Source organism: Dendrobium catenatum, unplaced genomic scaffold (genome assembly GCF_001605985.2).
Source record: "Dendrobium catenatum unplaced genomic scaffold, ASM160598v2 fragScaff_scaffold_1422, whole genome shotgun sequence".
In the NCBI taxonomy this organism is placed as follows: domain Eukaryota; kingdom Viridiplantae; phylum Streptophyta; class Magnoliopsida; order Asparagales; family Orchidaceae; genus Dendrobium; species Dendrobium catenatum.
In genome coordinates this window covers 778343-793480 of record NW_021319884.1, presented here as the reverse complement: position 1 = coordinate 793480, position 15138 = coordinate 778343, and the positions used below count along the sequence as shown (strand labels likewise).

General features: G+C 34.1%; 1 protein-coding gene across 1 annotated transcript; it reads left to right on the top strand.

Annotated features, from left to right (window-relative positions):
- Window positions 1–7124: 7124 nt before the first annotated feature.
- LOC110112437 (extensin-2-like) lies at window positions 7125–9925 on the top strand (the record flags this gene model as incomplete). The annotated part of the gene is made up of 3 exons (XM_028699982.1): window positions 7125–7267; window positions 7443–9588; window positions 9667–9925. Coding segments are annotated over 2 exons (1011 nt in total), but the record flags the coding sequence as incomplete, so codon positions are not given.
- Between the last annotated feature and the right edge of the window lie 5213 nt (window positions 9926–15138).

Genomic DNA, 15138 nt, shown 5'->3' with positions numbered 1-15138 from the left:
TGGGATTTTTTTTTTTAAATCAGAAATCCCTAACATTTAATATATGAATATCTTGATCCCAAATATGTGAGATATACACTTATATGTGATTTAAAGATAAAGACATCTATATGTGATTTGAAATCATGAAACCCTAACATTAGATATGTCATTTTGAGAACTTAAAGTAAAACATTTTTTTTTTTTAAATGGAGATATATTCAAGCAGAAAAGGGTTTTGAAGATATCTTTTTTGGTTGTGGCTACAGCAAATATTAGTTATTTAAAAATTGAATATTTAAAGTTATAATTACTGAATATATTATATGTATATGAGTTGTATATGAGTTTCATTTATTTTTAATTATATATTTATAGCAGTACATTATTATTATATTAGTTGGATCATATTTAAATAATTTTAATATTTGTTACTGTTGTGGGCTAGAATATTCATGACGGTAAAGTAGAAAAATCATTCGTCTTAATGTTGCAAGAATATTTAGCTCACAAACAGAGAGAAAAGAAACATATGATTTTTTTACGTGCAAAACCCTGAAGGAAAAAACCACGGGGTCATGCCTAGTTGAAATGAATAAACTAATGTTTGAATAGATTACAAATGATTGATCCGCCCTTTAAGTTGAGGACGATTAGATTATAATAGTCAACAGTCAGGTTGAAATCTAGTGATGAACAGGGATCGGACAGAAGTCCGATGATGGTCGGTGGTTGAGCATAAGTCCAGCGTCAGTTGGTGGCTGAGCGGAAGTTCGACGACAACTGGTGGTCAGGCGGAAGTCCGACTACAGGTTGTGGCCAGGTGAAAGCTCGGCCACAGTCAGTGGTCTGATAGTGGTTCGATGGTCGTCGAGGAGTTTGGTGGCAAGAGAACTCTGATTTCTCTTCCTTACTTGATCCCCCCTCAATGAAGAATGAGGGGTCTATTTATAATTTTTTTAGAGTAACATGACTAGTAAATAGAAAGAGGATCAAGGCATGTTGGGAGTGTTTTGAATGAACGGTTGATATCGACTCCCTTGATTGTGGACCGTTTATCAAATATTTGAGTGTCTTAATGATATCAAAATTTGGTGATCTTGGACTCGTTGGATTCGTCTCGACCAGCGCTCGATTTGACTATAAGCATGTTACGTTTGGCCGTTCAATTTAGAGTTTGAACCTTCCAAATGAGTTTATGGTATTCAATTTGGACTCATTTGGCTTCGGATTGGGTCGAATTTGATGTTGTTTGGTTTGTTTTTCGAGATGCTCAGTTCGACTATAAGTTTGCTGAAATCAAAGTTCGGATGGTTTTGGATTTAATTTTAGAAATTTCAAACTCAATTTTGCCTCGAGATTCGTACCCGATGATGATTAATTTTGATGATATATGAATATATCAATTAAGTCATTCAGTTGAACTTTAACCAAATAATTGAACTTTGCACCTCTGTTTTTTGCAGTTCTACGTACGATTAGATCTTCATAACTATGCTTCTACAAACTAATATAATTATAAACTGGGACTTTTTTTGATAAATATTAAAAAATTATGATAATATTTTAATTATTATTATTTTTTATTATTGTGGGAATTAACAATGAGTACTTTCCATATGATGAAAATTTTAGATTAATAAATCAAAGAATACCACTGGCTAATGACGTTAATGTTATAAATTAAGAGAGAACTAAGTATTAATCGTTACTGGTCGTGTAATTATAGTTGAGATTAAGCTAATTTTTTTAATAATATGAGTAATTTATTATAAAATATGTGATTTAAACTCTTATCGATAATAAAAATATTCAACTGTAACTATTAAATTAAAGTATTCGACCATATTAATTTTTTCAACAATTTTTTATCATTTTATTAATATTTTTTAAATATGGCAAAAAGAAATATTTTATCATACAAAAGCAATATAAAATCTCTCAAGATCATATTGAAAAAGGTTCAAATATCAACAAATAAGTAATCTAAAAAAAATTAATTATATTTTTACCCTAAAAAATCTAATTATATCCTTAAAGTATCATCATAATAATTAATTAATTATTAAATTATTAGGCTAATTAATATTATAAACAGTTAATATATATTTTCTTAGTCAAATTAAAATTTCTTTAGGGTTTTAATATTCATGATCTTTATTAAAATTGCAGTTATTTTTTAATCAAGCATAATAACTAGGTAATTATGATTTAATATGATTAATTAATCAATTACTTTATTAAATAATTAGGCTAAATATTATAATTAAATATAATTAAAACTTATATTTATAATTAATATCCTGATTAATTTCTAGTTAGCTAGCCTAGATAAATAAGTCAGTAGCCCTCTTGCCATATATATGAATCCATTATTAATTATAATTCTAATTTATACCATAGGTCACACTCAACAAAATATTATTACCTTACTAATCCTAATTAATTCATATTTAGCCTAGTTAATTAACTATTTAAGAGTACTATGATCACTTTATTTACTAATTAATTATCTTAAGTTTAACTATCACAACTAATTATTAATAAAATATTAAACTTGATTAGTTAGAATTAATTATTTCATATTTATTTGAATTGAATATTTAATTAGCTACTGTTTTTCTAATTAACCTATTAATTAACTATAGAAGAAAATATTATTGTGGTCAGAAATAAGAAAGTTAATGATCATAATTAAAGTTCTAATTAATCTATAGCTATTTATTCATTAGGGAATAATATTTTTAATTACTTATTTAATTTTTTAATTTAGTTAGCAATTATTAAATTTACTACTGATCTATAGTTATTTTTTAATTAATTATTAAAAAATAATAAATTTTGTGTTCATAATTAGATTTGTTTTAACTAAGGTTCGAATGATATTCCATACACAATTTAGCATCTAACAAATATAATAAAGTAAGTTGTTTTATAACATTTTTATATGAAAATTTCAAAAAAGAAAATCATATTTTTATTATTTAACTTAGTTGATATAACTTGCACTAATAATACATATGCATTACATAGGATTGCTCTTTCCCTAAACTTAAAGAAGATAATATATACTGCTAAGTAGGTGATGTACACTACTAATGCTAGTATTTTGGTTTTAAATACATAGCAAGGTAAGAGGGGAAGGCGACACGGCATTGAGGTGACATGTGAAAAATTGGAGCTTCTATTAACCATGAATAGGATCATCATCGTATTAGAAGTGAAAGTGACATTACAAGGATGGCCTTATTGATTTTTCCTGCAGAGTTGAATATGACATAACAAGGTGATGATATATTAGGAGGAACATGAAGATAGTTAATACTGTTAAAGATGGCTAGAATGACCCTCCTATTGGAGGTCAAGGTAACGTGACGTGGAAACAATAACCAAGGTGTTGTCCGAAGGTTTGTAGAGACCACTAATAGTTGTCAAGCCTAACCTCCCCTAAGGATGAGGGTAGTATGGCTTTGAGTTGACATATAATATATCTTTGGAACATCATTAGGAAATTGAGATTCTCAAGAATGGCTTTCCTTCTAGAGGTGGAGAAGATCAACATAAAGGTAGCAGACTATGAGACATATAAAGGTTATGGAGGTAGCTCTACGAAGTCAGGATAAATTTTCTTGTTGAAATAGAGATGATATAAGTTGAAGGCAAAAAGTGAGTCAATGTAGGAAAGTTAGGGGGTCAATATAGGTAGGAAGAAAGGTTCTTCTTCTAGATATGGAGATCGCACGAACATAAGGTGATGGTTGATGCAACATAGAAAGGCTTTTAATTTTATTAAGGATGTTTAGGTCAATACTACCATTGTAGGTGAAAAATAAATACCTTAAAGTGGTAGAAAGACAATAAAAGAAAGTCATAGAAGCTAGATAGAAGCCATTGAGGATAGTCAGATTGGTCTTTCTTCCCATAGAGGTGAAAGAGATATAACTTAAAGGAGATAAATATAACAATACAGAAAGGTCATGGATCCGCCAAAGATGGATGGATGGGTCGATCTTAAGAAAATGGTGGCAATAAATACAATAAACATAAGACATATATAATAGTTTAACTATGTAATATACTCTTACTATAGAGATTTGAGACTAAATATTCATTATAAGTAATATGTGTATATGTTATAACATCCCTATATATAGTTTCTTTAAGAGGTTAAATCCAAAGAGAGACTAAAGCTATATTGGAGCAATGCTCCTTCTATAATTGGACTTAGCTTCCTTAAGCTATTTTGATGTTGTAGGTGGGTAACTTACATGATTTAAAATTGTTAAAAATGTACAAAAGGTTCGAAGAGGCATATCAAGTGTCCAAAATGTCCATATTGAGTAGGGTATTTATATGAACTTAAAGCTTTTTAATGAGCTAAGTATCAATGAAATGCACTAAATAAAATATTGATAGCTTCAGACATGAATGAATGTTGATATTCATATGGTGGATGCATGATTGGCTCTCTAAATATGAGGTTTTGTTTATCTTAGTGTAAGTTGGCACCATCATTTGAATTGTGAAGGGTGCGTTGAAAAAATATATTTTGACATGCACCATAAGAAATTTTTGATATTTGATAATTGCGTAAGAGGAATAGGCCCACCCAATAAGTGGATCCTTTTCTTAAAATGCTTTGCGGTAGAAAAATATTATAGTATAAGTGAACATTATTTGTATGTTAAGGAGCAGGAGGTCGTCATCAAATTTGATGAAAATGATGATAATAAAGGTGATAAGGAATAAAACATGTAGTAAGAAATTGATGCTCCTCCCACCATCAATTATGTTCTAAACTCATATTTAGTGAGGATGCATTCCTTGATTGAGATGACAACAATGCTAAAAAAAATTTAATATAATTAACATGGATTGTAAGAGTACAAATCCCTGAGTTGTGAATTATTTTGATAAAAAATAAGCATGATATTGAGATATAGAATTTTAGCTCTTTGTATAAATCCATCGTCAATAGAGCATAAGAAGAAATTAGAACAACTCAAAGAGGAGATCCTCTTATTGGAGAAGAAGATCAAGGTGCAAATGAACTAGCTTAGGGTAATGGAGAAGGAGGCAAAAGGGCTTGATGAGAGAATGAATGAATGTTTCAACAATTTGTACAAGTTGAATAGTGATTAGCTATAAGAGGAATATCACTCCTTGGAAGAGAAGTTCTTGTTGAAAGATCTGAAGAGTTAATTTACTAGAGTAAAGTGTGGTTTGAGTACCAAGTGAGAGAGAATATAACTATACCTAGGCATTTATATCTAAATCCAGAGACGTTTAATGATAACATCAAGGGATCGATGCACTCAAGGCTATTTGGATGATACCATGCTCATGGTGGAGAGGCATTATTCATCCATGAGGCCCATTTCGATGCAAGAGATTTCAATGATAATGATGTTGAAAGATAAAAAATTAAAGAACAGAGGATAATCCCTCACTCAAGGCTATTTGAACAAGATATCACCATTTATTTTACCCTCGGAGGTAGTTGTGGTGGAGGAAAAGGGTTGATACCATTTCTTTAATTTTGTTTTCTTTTGACCTTTATGATGTTGATTCTAATTGTATATAGAAAAATATATCTCCAAGAGAGCAAATATTTCACCTCAAATGGCTTTGGAAAGGAAGGTCTTTAGAAATCATAAGAATTCCATAAAGTAAGACCAAAAAAAACGATATCCATATCTCATATTGATTGAATGACACGAACAAGCCTTAACATGCTAGGATTCAATTTATAAATGTCACTGAAATTATTACAATGAGATGATCATTTTTGTAAAAGAATTTGTACTATTTGGAGTGTATTTGAAGTAGAGATTTAGCTCCTTTCAAGTGATTTTTAATTTTTATATCATATAAAAAATTATTAAGATCCTAAATTAATCACTAATTGGTTTTCTTAACACTTAATTATTCTAATTAATCCTAATTAACATTCAATTAATCTAATTTGTAATCGAAACAATCACATCTAGCCATATTTTCAAAACATTTGAGACATTTTCATTATTTCAGAAACCAAATAAATTTTATTTTTAATTAAATACTCATTTTTGAAAATAAAAAAAATGAATATACGTGCAAATTTCTCATGATTTTATAAATATATAAACTAATTTATAAAATACCTAATATTTTGTGTGCCATTTCTCCTCATCTTCCAATGGGAGGATTATGGCTCGAATTTGAAAAAAAAAAAAAAAACCTGTAAGATGAAGAAAAATGAGGAGAACAATAAATTTAAGTAGCAGTAAAATTAAAATGTACTAAAATAGGAAGGTGGCAACGCTACATGAAGAAAAAAGAGGATGCGGCTGACTTATATGAGAACCAACCGTTTGTTGGAAAAAGGACCAACATATATGAATAATTTATTGTTGATATCACCATATAAAGAGGGTGATTGTTTAGCCTTGCAATTCATCAGCCTAGTTAGCTTATCACCTCATAGCGAGAAAGCATTGAGGTGATAAGTGTTCAAACTACTGGTGAAACAATCATCGGTAGCCATGATGGTCGGTTGCCGTGAGGTGTGGGTAACGCCGCACCTTATTGTTGTATTAGTAGTATGCATGGTAGGATTGATGGTTGAGGCTGATGAGAAACCAAATGAATTGCTACCACCGTTGTTTCTTACACCATACAAGTCCCCGCCTTCACCTTCATTGTTGCCTTTAAAACCACCTTATGGCAAGTCCCCGCTTCCACCTTCATTGTGGCCTCCTAATCCACTACAGAAGTCCCCACCCCCACCTTCATTATGGCCTCCTAATCCACTGCTGAAGTCCCCACCACCACCTCCACCTTCTCCATCACCCCCACCTCCACCTTCTCCATCACCCCCACCTCCATATCTATCGCCTCCTCCTTCCCCATCACCACCACCTCCACCTTCTCCATCATCTCCACCACCACCTCCACCTTCTCCATCACCCCCACCTCAAAATCCATCCCCTCCTCCTTCTCCATCACCTCCACCTCCACCTTCTACATCACCCCCACCTCGAAATCTATCCCCTCCTCCTTCTCCATCACCTCCACCTTCTCCATCACCCCCACCTCAAAATCTATCCCCTCCTCCTCCATCAACTCCACCTCCACCTTCTCCATCACCTCCACCTCCTTCTCCATCACCTTCACCTCCAAATCTATCATCTCCTCCACCTCCTTCCCCATCGCCTCTTCCTCCAACCCCTCCTCCTTCCCCATCTCCTCTTCCTCTAACCCCTCCTCCTTCCCCCCCCTCCTCCTTCCCCATCACCTGCTCCCTATAGTAATAGCCCAACACCTCCTCCTTCTCCTTCCCCATCACCTGATCCATACATTAACAACCCACCACCCCCTCCTTCTCCTTCCCCATCGCCTGCTCCCTACTTTTCCAACCCACCAACCCCTCCTCCTTCCCCATCACCTTCTCCATACATATACAACCCAACACCCCCTCCCTCTCCTTCCCCATCACCTGCTCCCTATAGTAATAGCCCAACACCTCCTCCTTCTCCTTCCCCATCACCTGATCCATACATTAACAACCCACCACCCCCTCTTTCTCCTTCCCCATCGCCTGCTCCCTACTTTTCCAACCCACCAACCCCTCCTCCTTCCCCATCACCTTCTCCATACATATACAACCCAACACCCCCTCCCTCTCCTTCCCCATCACCTACTCCCTATATAAACAACCCACCACCCCCTCCTTCCCCTTCCCCATCGCCTGATCCCTACATTAACAACCCATCACCCCCTCCTTCTCCCTCCCCATCGCCTGCTCCCTACTTTTCCAATCCACCACCTCCTCCTTCTCCTTCTCCATCACCTGCTCCATACATTTACAACCCACCACCCCCTCCTTCTCCTTCTCTAGCGCCTGCTCCATATATTAATAATCCACCACCCCCTACTTATCCTTCCCCATCACCTGCTCCCTACATATACAGCCCAACACCCCCTCCTTCTCCTTCCCCATCACCGGCTCCCTACATATACAACCCCCCACCTCCTCCCTATCCTTCTCCATCACCTACTCCCTCTATTCAAAGCCCACCTCCCCCTCCTCATTCCCCATTGCCTCCTCCTCCAAATGACCCACAAACTCCTCCAACCCCATCACCTCCTCCTCCTATTGTTAATAAATCTCCACCATCGCCATCTCCCTTAGCGCCTCCTCCATCTATTTATAAATCACCCCCTGCACCTTCACCTTCACCCTCACCCACTCCTCAAGTATACAACTCACCACCACCTCCCTTGCCATCATCACCACCTTTATATGCATATTGGCCCCCCACCATTATTTCACCAAATATTCTTCCTTAAGATTAATATTTCCCTCATTCCCCTTTCCCTCATCCTCCCTACATTTACAAACCCCCTCCCACTCCTTCACCACCAGCACCTCCTCCTTTTATTTACAAAGCTCCACCACCTTGATCCCTCTTACCATTACTTACATAAATTTAAAATTCTCCCTATCCACCTTATCTTTACCTAGCCATCTTCTTCTTATATATAGAAGTCCCCAACACAACCTTTACTATCATCACCATCTCCATATTTATATATGCTCCCACCCCATCTTCATCCATCACCTCATATTCATAATTATAAGTCCCCTTATCCTTCCACATTGCTCTTTTTTCCCTATATTTACAAACCATCACCCCATCATTCTTCCCCACCTCATCCTTATTTCTAAAAATCTTCACCACCTCCACATGTCAATAAATCACCTCTCTTTTATTTTCATCACACTCTCACCACCTCCTACTTTGGCATGCATTTCCTCTCCACCTCTTTCTATGTCATCTCTTGCTCCATACGTATAAAAGTCCTCATGACTTCCTTTACCACCTTCTCCATATATTTACATGTCTCCACCACCTCCCCCACCATCATCTCCTTCTCCATATGTTAGAATTACCACCCCCTCCATCCTTATCACCCTCTCCTTCTTATTTTATAAATCTCTACACACACACACACACACACACACACACACACACACCTTCGCCTTCATGTAATTTAAAATTATCCCTACCATTAAATCTCTACTTTTATAAGTAAACCCTTCAGCATCATCATCATTTTAACCCCTCCTCCCAACCTACCTACAAAACTACCCCTCCATATATTTAGAAATCTCCACCATACCCATCACCATCTCCTTGACCTCCTTATATCTATAAGTCCCCACCATGCCTTCACTTATCCCCAGAAACCCATTATATCTATTATTCATTGTTTCCTCCTTCACCTTCTCCAATCCATCAGTATTATTCATCACTACCATAATTGCCATATCTCTTACTCCATCAGCTCTATAATTCCTCATCTCCTCTACCAGCTTCACCTCTACCGCCTTAGGCATACAAGTGTCCACCACCACCATCATTACCACCTCCTTCAAAATATCACTATAAATTAACACCTCCATCTCCTTCATTATCACCACCATACCCCCATAAAGACCCCCCATCAATATCTCATACACCCTCGATGTAGTAATATAGGTTTACCTCACCTCTAGCTTATTATTACTATTGCATGTAATGAGTTGAAGGCTTCGTTACAACATAAAATCGACATAATATTAATGTGAGTATATCTATTCATTAATATTATACATAATTTATGTATGTTTTAAACTCTTATCCTTTTATTTCTCCTTTACAGAGCTATACAAGTATTTAAAAAGTTAATAAGGTGGCTTAGAAACTCCTCCTTTCAGCCTGCAGCATTGATGTTACATTTACATGAAGAACAAATCAAGCAAATAGTGAAAGATCGATAAAAAATGGAGTTTATAGAAGCCACACTATTTATAGAGTCATATTTCATTTAATAAAGCCTTGTTTTCCTTATTATGATCATCAACATGGAAATTGTATTTCTTTTCTCTTATGAAAAATAATTGCAGCATGTATTGATTGAGAAATACAAATAAATATTTGGTGCAGATCGATGTTTCCTATGATAATGATATTTTGTTTCTGAGATGTATTAGAAAAAAATAATATCATGAGCCCAATTTGCGAAAATGTATTTGAAAGTTTAACTCTTACTTAAAACAAAAAGAATATTTATAGAATCTAATCAATCTATTAGTCTTTTGTATAAAAGTAGAAAACAAATTCTTAGCATCACAAGAAAAAAATTCAAAACTATTACTATTTTAAAAATAAAATTTGTTTTATTGTAATTTTTACAAAAGTTTTTGATAGTTCAAATAAATATTTTGAACTTTTGATATCATGAATGTGAATTTCTCATCAAGAAATCATTCGGCGAAGTGTGAAAGAGAGGGGGTCTTTGAACGAAATTACAGAGCTACTTTTGAGATACTTTTTATTAGGAAGTAAGAAGATAGAGAGAAAGAAAGAAAAGATAACATGAAAATTGCACCAACTCATATAAAAAAGAAATTATAATGACTTTAAGTGATTCTATTTTGTACCATATACCTATTATAATGAGGGAAAAAAGGTTTCCATAATAATAAAAAAGAAATAAGGTTATTAATGTTTTTTTTTTTAATTTTAAAGGGGAGATATATTTTAAGAAAAAAGGAACATCACAATTGAGTATCATATTATATATATTCATGATTTCTACTTTGGGCACTAAAAAGTGATCTTTCAATTTGAGAAAGAACTAGATGAGGAGATCATTCTTCTTCAAAGGAAAATAAACTAGGATTATAAACTTTTATGAGAACTTCATATTTATAGTTTAAATAGTTTCTTTAAATATAACCCTCAGTGATTAATTATCTATTTCATGAGGGATAGAACTCTTAATTAAGGCTAGCAAAATAGTTATGGATCTTTAAGTATAGAAGATTCACAAGCTAATCAAGGGGCTCATTTCACATCCTTACTAATATAAAAGTTTTTTTTTTATTTGGTTTATAAAGCTTAAATTTTTTTTCTAAGCTTGACTGTAACCCCATGAGATTTAGGCTTCATTTGAAACAACTTTCTTACTGCTTTCTAAAGCAACTTTTTTGTACAAAAATTATCTATACTAAAAAAACTACTTTAGAAAACAGTTAGAAAGTTATCCTTAATGAAGCCTTAGAATTGAAACTCTATAATAGATAAAATTACTGTGGAACTTGCCAAATAAAAGTTTAGAATTTTGAAATTTCTTAAATTTTTTGCAAGTTAAGAGTCATTTTAATGATTTAAGAATTTTTAAAGGGAAAACTAATATTTATAAATGTGGAATTTTAATCGAAAACTTTCATGAGGGTCTGACTTCATGAGAGTAAGCTATTCATCAAATTTAATAATTTCTTTGAAGTTTTTAATAAGGTATGATGTATTTTGAAATTGGGAACTCATAACACAATATTAATTTACTTTATTTATAACTGAATATTTCTTAACCTTTAAGTGGAGTGGATGTATTTGAATGTGAGACTTGGAATCCCATGTTTTTAAGAAAAAGTAGAAAGCATAGATGAGATTTAGGCTTCGTTTGGAACGACTTTCTTCCTGCTTCTTAAAGCGGCTTTCTAGTACAAAAATTAAAAATTTTGTACTTGAAAGCCGCTTTAAGAAGCAGGAAGAAAGTTGTCCCAAACGAAGCCTTAATTATATAACTATAAATTGATATTTGACTAGAAAGCTTATTGACATAAAAATCAACATCTAATTATTGTCCATCTCTCTTTACTCTCCTTAGCCTCTTGAGCTCACAACTCAACTTGTATTTGAGTTTATTGTGACTGCATATCAACTATAGTTACCACATTCATTCTAATTCTTCTTAGAAATATTTATTCTAACTTCTCAATTCTGCTATCCATGAAGGCTATTGAGAAAGAGTACGTACCGAGCTTTATACACATAGGCTTATGAGCTTAACCCATATACCGCCCCTTTTGCATTCCTCCCACTACTTGGGACCAAAAAGTGTGTCAAAGTAGTATATTGATCCTGCAGATGATCATTCATTAGCAGAAGTTTATGTTTGCACATCGCAAAGTTACACATAGTTCTCCTAATATATATTTGAATACTTATGTATGTCCTTCTTAGTTTTTTATCAATCCATTATTGATCTTTTAGCACCGATGCGTGTGTGTATGAAACTCCAACGTAGTGGGTTCTCTTCGAAGTGCCTATTTTTGTAAAAGAAAATATTAAGCGAATGCACTAAATGAGAAACATATGAAAATATCAACATTGAACATATTATACCAAACATCATTTATGCTTATTGTGAAGAACTGAGCCGCCCATACGGACAGAGCTGTCCATGCTCCCATACCATTAGTGATGATAACACCAATAGAACCATAAGTATATAATTTGATTCAACAAGAAGTGAAAGAAGTATAACGCCCCTAGGTCTTTGTGGAGCTTATTGTGAAGAACTGAGCCGCCCATACGGACAGAGCTGTCCATGCTCCCATACCATTAGTGATGATAACACCAATAGAACCATGAGTATATAATTTGATTCAACAAGAAGTGAAAGAAGTATAACGCCCCTAGGTCTTATTTTAGAAGAAATAACTATTTATCTATTAATTAATCTACCAAAGCCACTATTTTTTTTTTCTTAATACAATCATCAGTGGAAGTAACCATAAACCATGTTCAAAAAAATAAACAACTAAATTCATTTATCAAAATTCATTTATAATATAGCTAGGAGATCAATCAGTATATCATATTATCTTTCTACTCCTAATTATAAAAATAACAAAATACGAGAAAACAAATAAAATATAAAAATTCAACATGCCCTACCCCTCCGCGCAGTTTTTCTGACCACTCTAATACCATAAAATTACAAGTCAACCCTTCCACCTTCACCATTTACTCCACCTCCAAATGGTTATAACTCGCCCCCATCACCTTTATATCCACCTCCTTATGTATACTGTATACATATCTCCTTCACCACATTCTCCTTATATTAACAAGTCCCCGTCAGCTCCACTACCATCACCACCTTCCCTACATGTATACATATCACCACCCCCTCCATCCTTATCACCTCCTCCTCCTTATATTTATAAATCTCCACCACCTTCATTTAGCTTACCTCTACTTAATTGCATATATTTATAAATCACCCCCTCCACATTCACCTTCACCACCATATCCTAATTTGTATAATTAACCCCCTCAACCATCACATCTCTCCCTCCATATATTTATAAATTACCACCACCCCCAACACCATCTCCTCCTCCTTATATTTATAACTCCTTATATATAAGTCACCTCCTCTTCCATATCTTCTCCTCCTTCATTCGATCATAATGAATTACCACCACAACATTTGCCATATTTTCCACCTCTATGTTTCTATAAGTCCCCACCTCCTCCTTCAAAATCACAACCCCCTCCTTATAATCCTCCTTCAAAATCACAACCCCTCACAAAATTTGATTATCTTGTAGATTTTACAAAATATTTTAAATGCACGTCTAGTAGTTTTGAACTTGAATGTACCGTTACGTGATCAATGGGTGATGTGTACCAAAGAGCAAGGATGTCAAAATGGGTTGACTGGTCGGGTTCAGATCTGACCCGAAATTAACTTGACCCGAATCTAGTCAACCGAACCCGACCCTTAAATCCATTTTGGTTAAAAAATTATAACTTATTAACTATAAAGTTTAGAATATTTGATAAAAAAAATAAGAAGATTATACCCACAAAAAATATGGAAATAGATATTAAACTAATCATTTTTGGGTCAATAATGGGCCCATCCCGTTCAATAAACTGGTCATAATACTCAACATAAATCTGATTTGTTTATTAAATGAGTAATTCCAAACCTATATTTTTTGGGTCGAATAATTTATTGACACCCCTATCAAAGAGGGAGCACTTGAAATGGAAGACAGGGTTATTACATCGACGTACTTCTTATTTGAAGGGGAAAGAGAGAAAAGAGAGCTAAATAAATTTTTAAAATTTCGCCAGCTCCTAAAGGAATAAGAGAAAGTAATGATTTTAAGTGTTTTGATTTTGTAGTATATATCTATTATACAGAAGAAGGGCTTTCTACAATATAAAAATAATAAGACTATTAATATCTCCCCAATTTTGAAGGGTGGTAAATTCAATAAATTTAAATTAAGGGTTATAAAATTTTAATGTTTCAACAAATTTTTCCTACTATGAATTCCTAAGGATGAAACATTTATAATCATAGGCCATACAATTAGGGTCCATAAGTGAATAGCCTCGATTTTAAAATTTTCACTGAAACATCACGATTTTAAATTTTTCATCAGGTCGGGTCGTCGGGTCGTCGAGCCGCCATATGTCGGCATTGTATTGGAGATTGATCTCAAAGCTAAGTACGGAGTCCGCAAATAATAATTTTCCTCTTTCTCTCACTTTTTTTTGGGAATGAGGGTATCTACTTGCTGCCACTCGAAATGAAGCGTTTGGCGGCGTAACTAAACCCTCGGCGGAACCTAACGAGGCCACCCACATCCATCGGTCCTATACTTGCTTTATCCCACTAAAGAGGTGAGGCCGTAGTAGAGGGGATTCAAACCTGTAATAGGGGGTTCCCAACCGTACTCGCCCACCAACCACCCTACGCCTCAGTGGATATTCTCTCTCACTTTCTCACACAAATTGCAAGAGTAGCCTAGCCGAAGTGGCTTAATTATATTCAAATATGGACGCAAACAAGGGAAAATGCAAATCCAAAGCAGGCATCAATGGTCATAGCAAATAATTATTCTGACGCAAGAAAATGAGGAAAGCTACTGCTTAACTAATCTATGCTGTCCTTATCAATAGAGAATTCCACACTAACAGCTATTAATTGTGATCGATGTCTACATATGCCTGTCTAATTGGGTGAAAAAGAAACCGTGCATGACTAATCTTGTATTGCCTAATTAAAATAATCACTAGAAAGAACTTCGGCTTCATTTGCAACAGTTTTCTTACTAAAAAATTGCTTTAAGAAGCATTAAGAAAATCGTCTCAAACAAAACCTTAACCTTTCATTTCATGGAATTCTAATGAGAAGAGCGAATTCATTTACAGCCTTAATAACATCCTTAAGCAGTTCTTATTTGTCTAATGATGATTAAGAAAGAAGAAATGCTTGATATAGAGATGCTAATCATTTTTTTTATCAATGATGTTTAAGCTA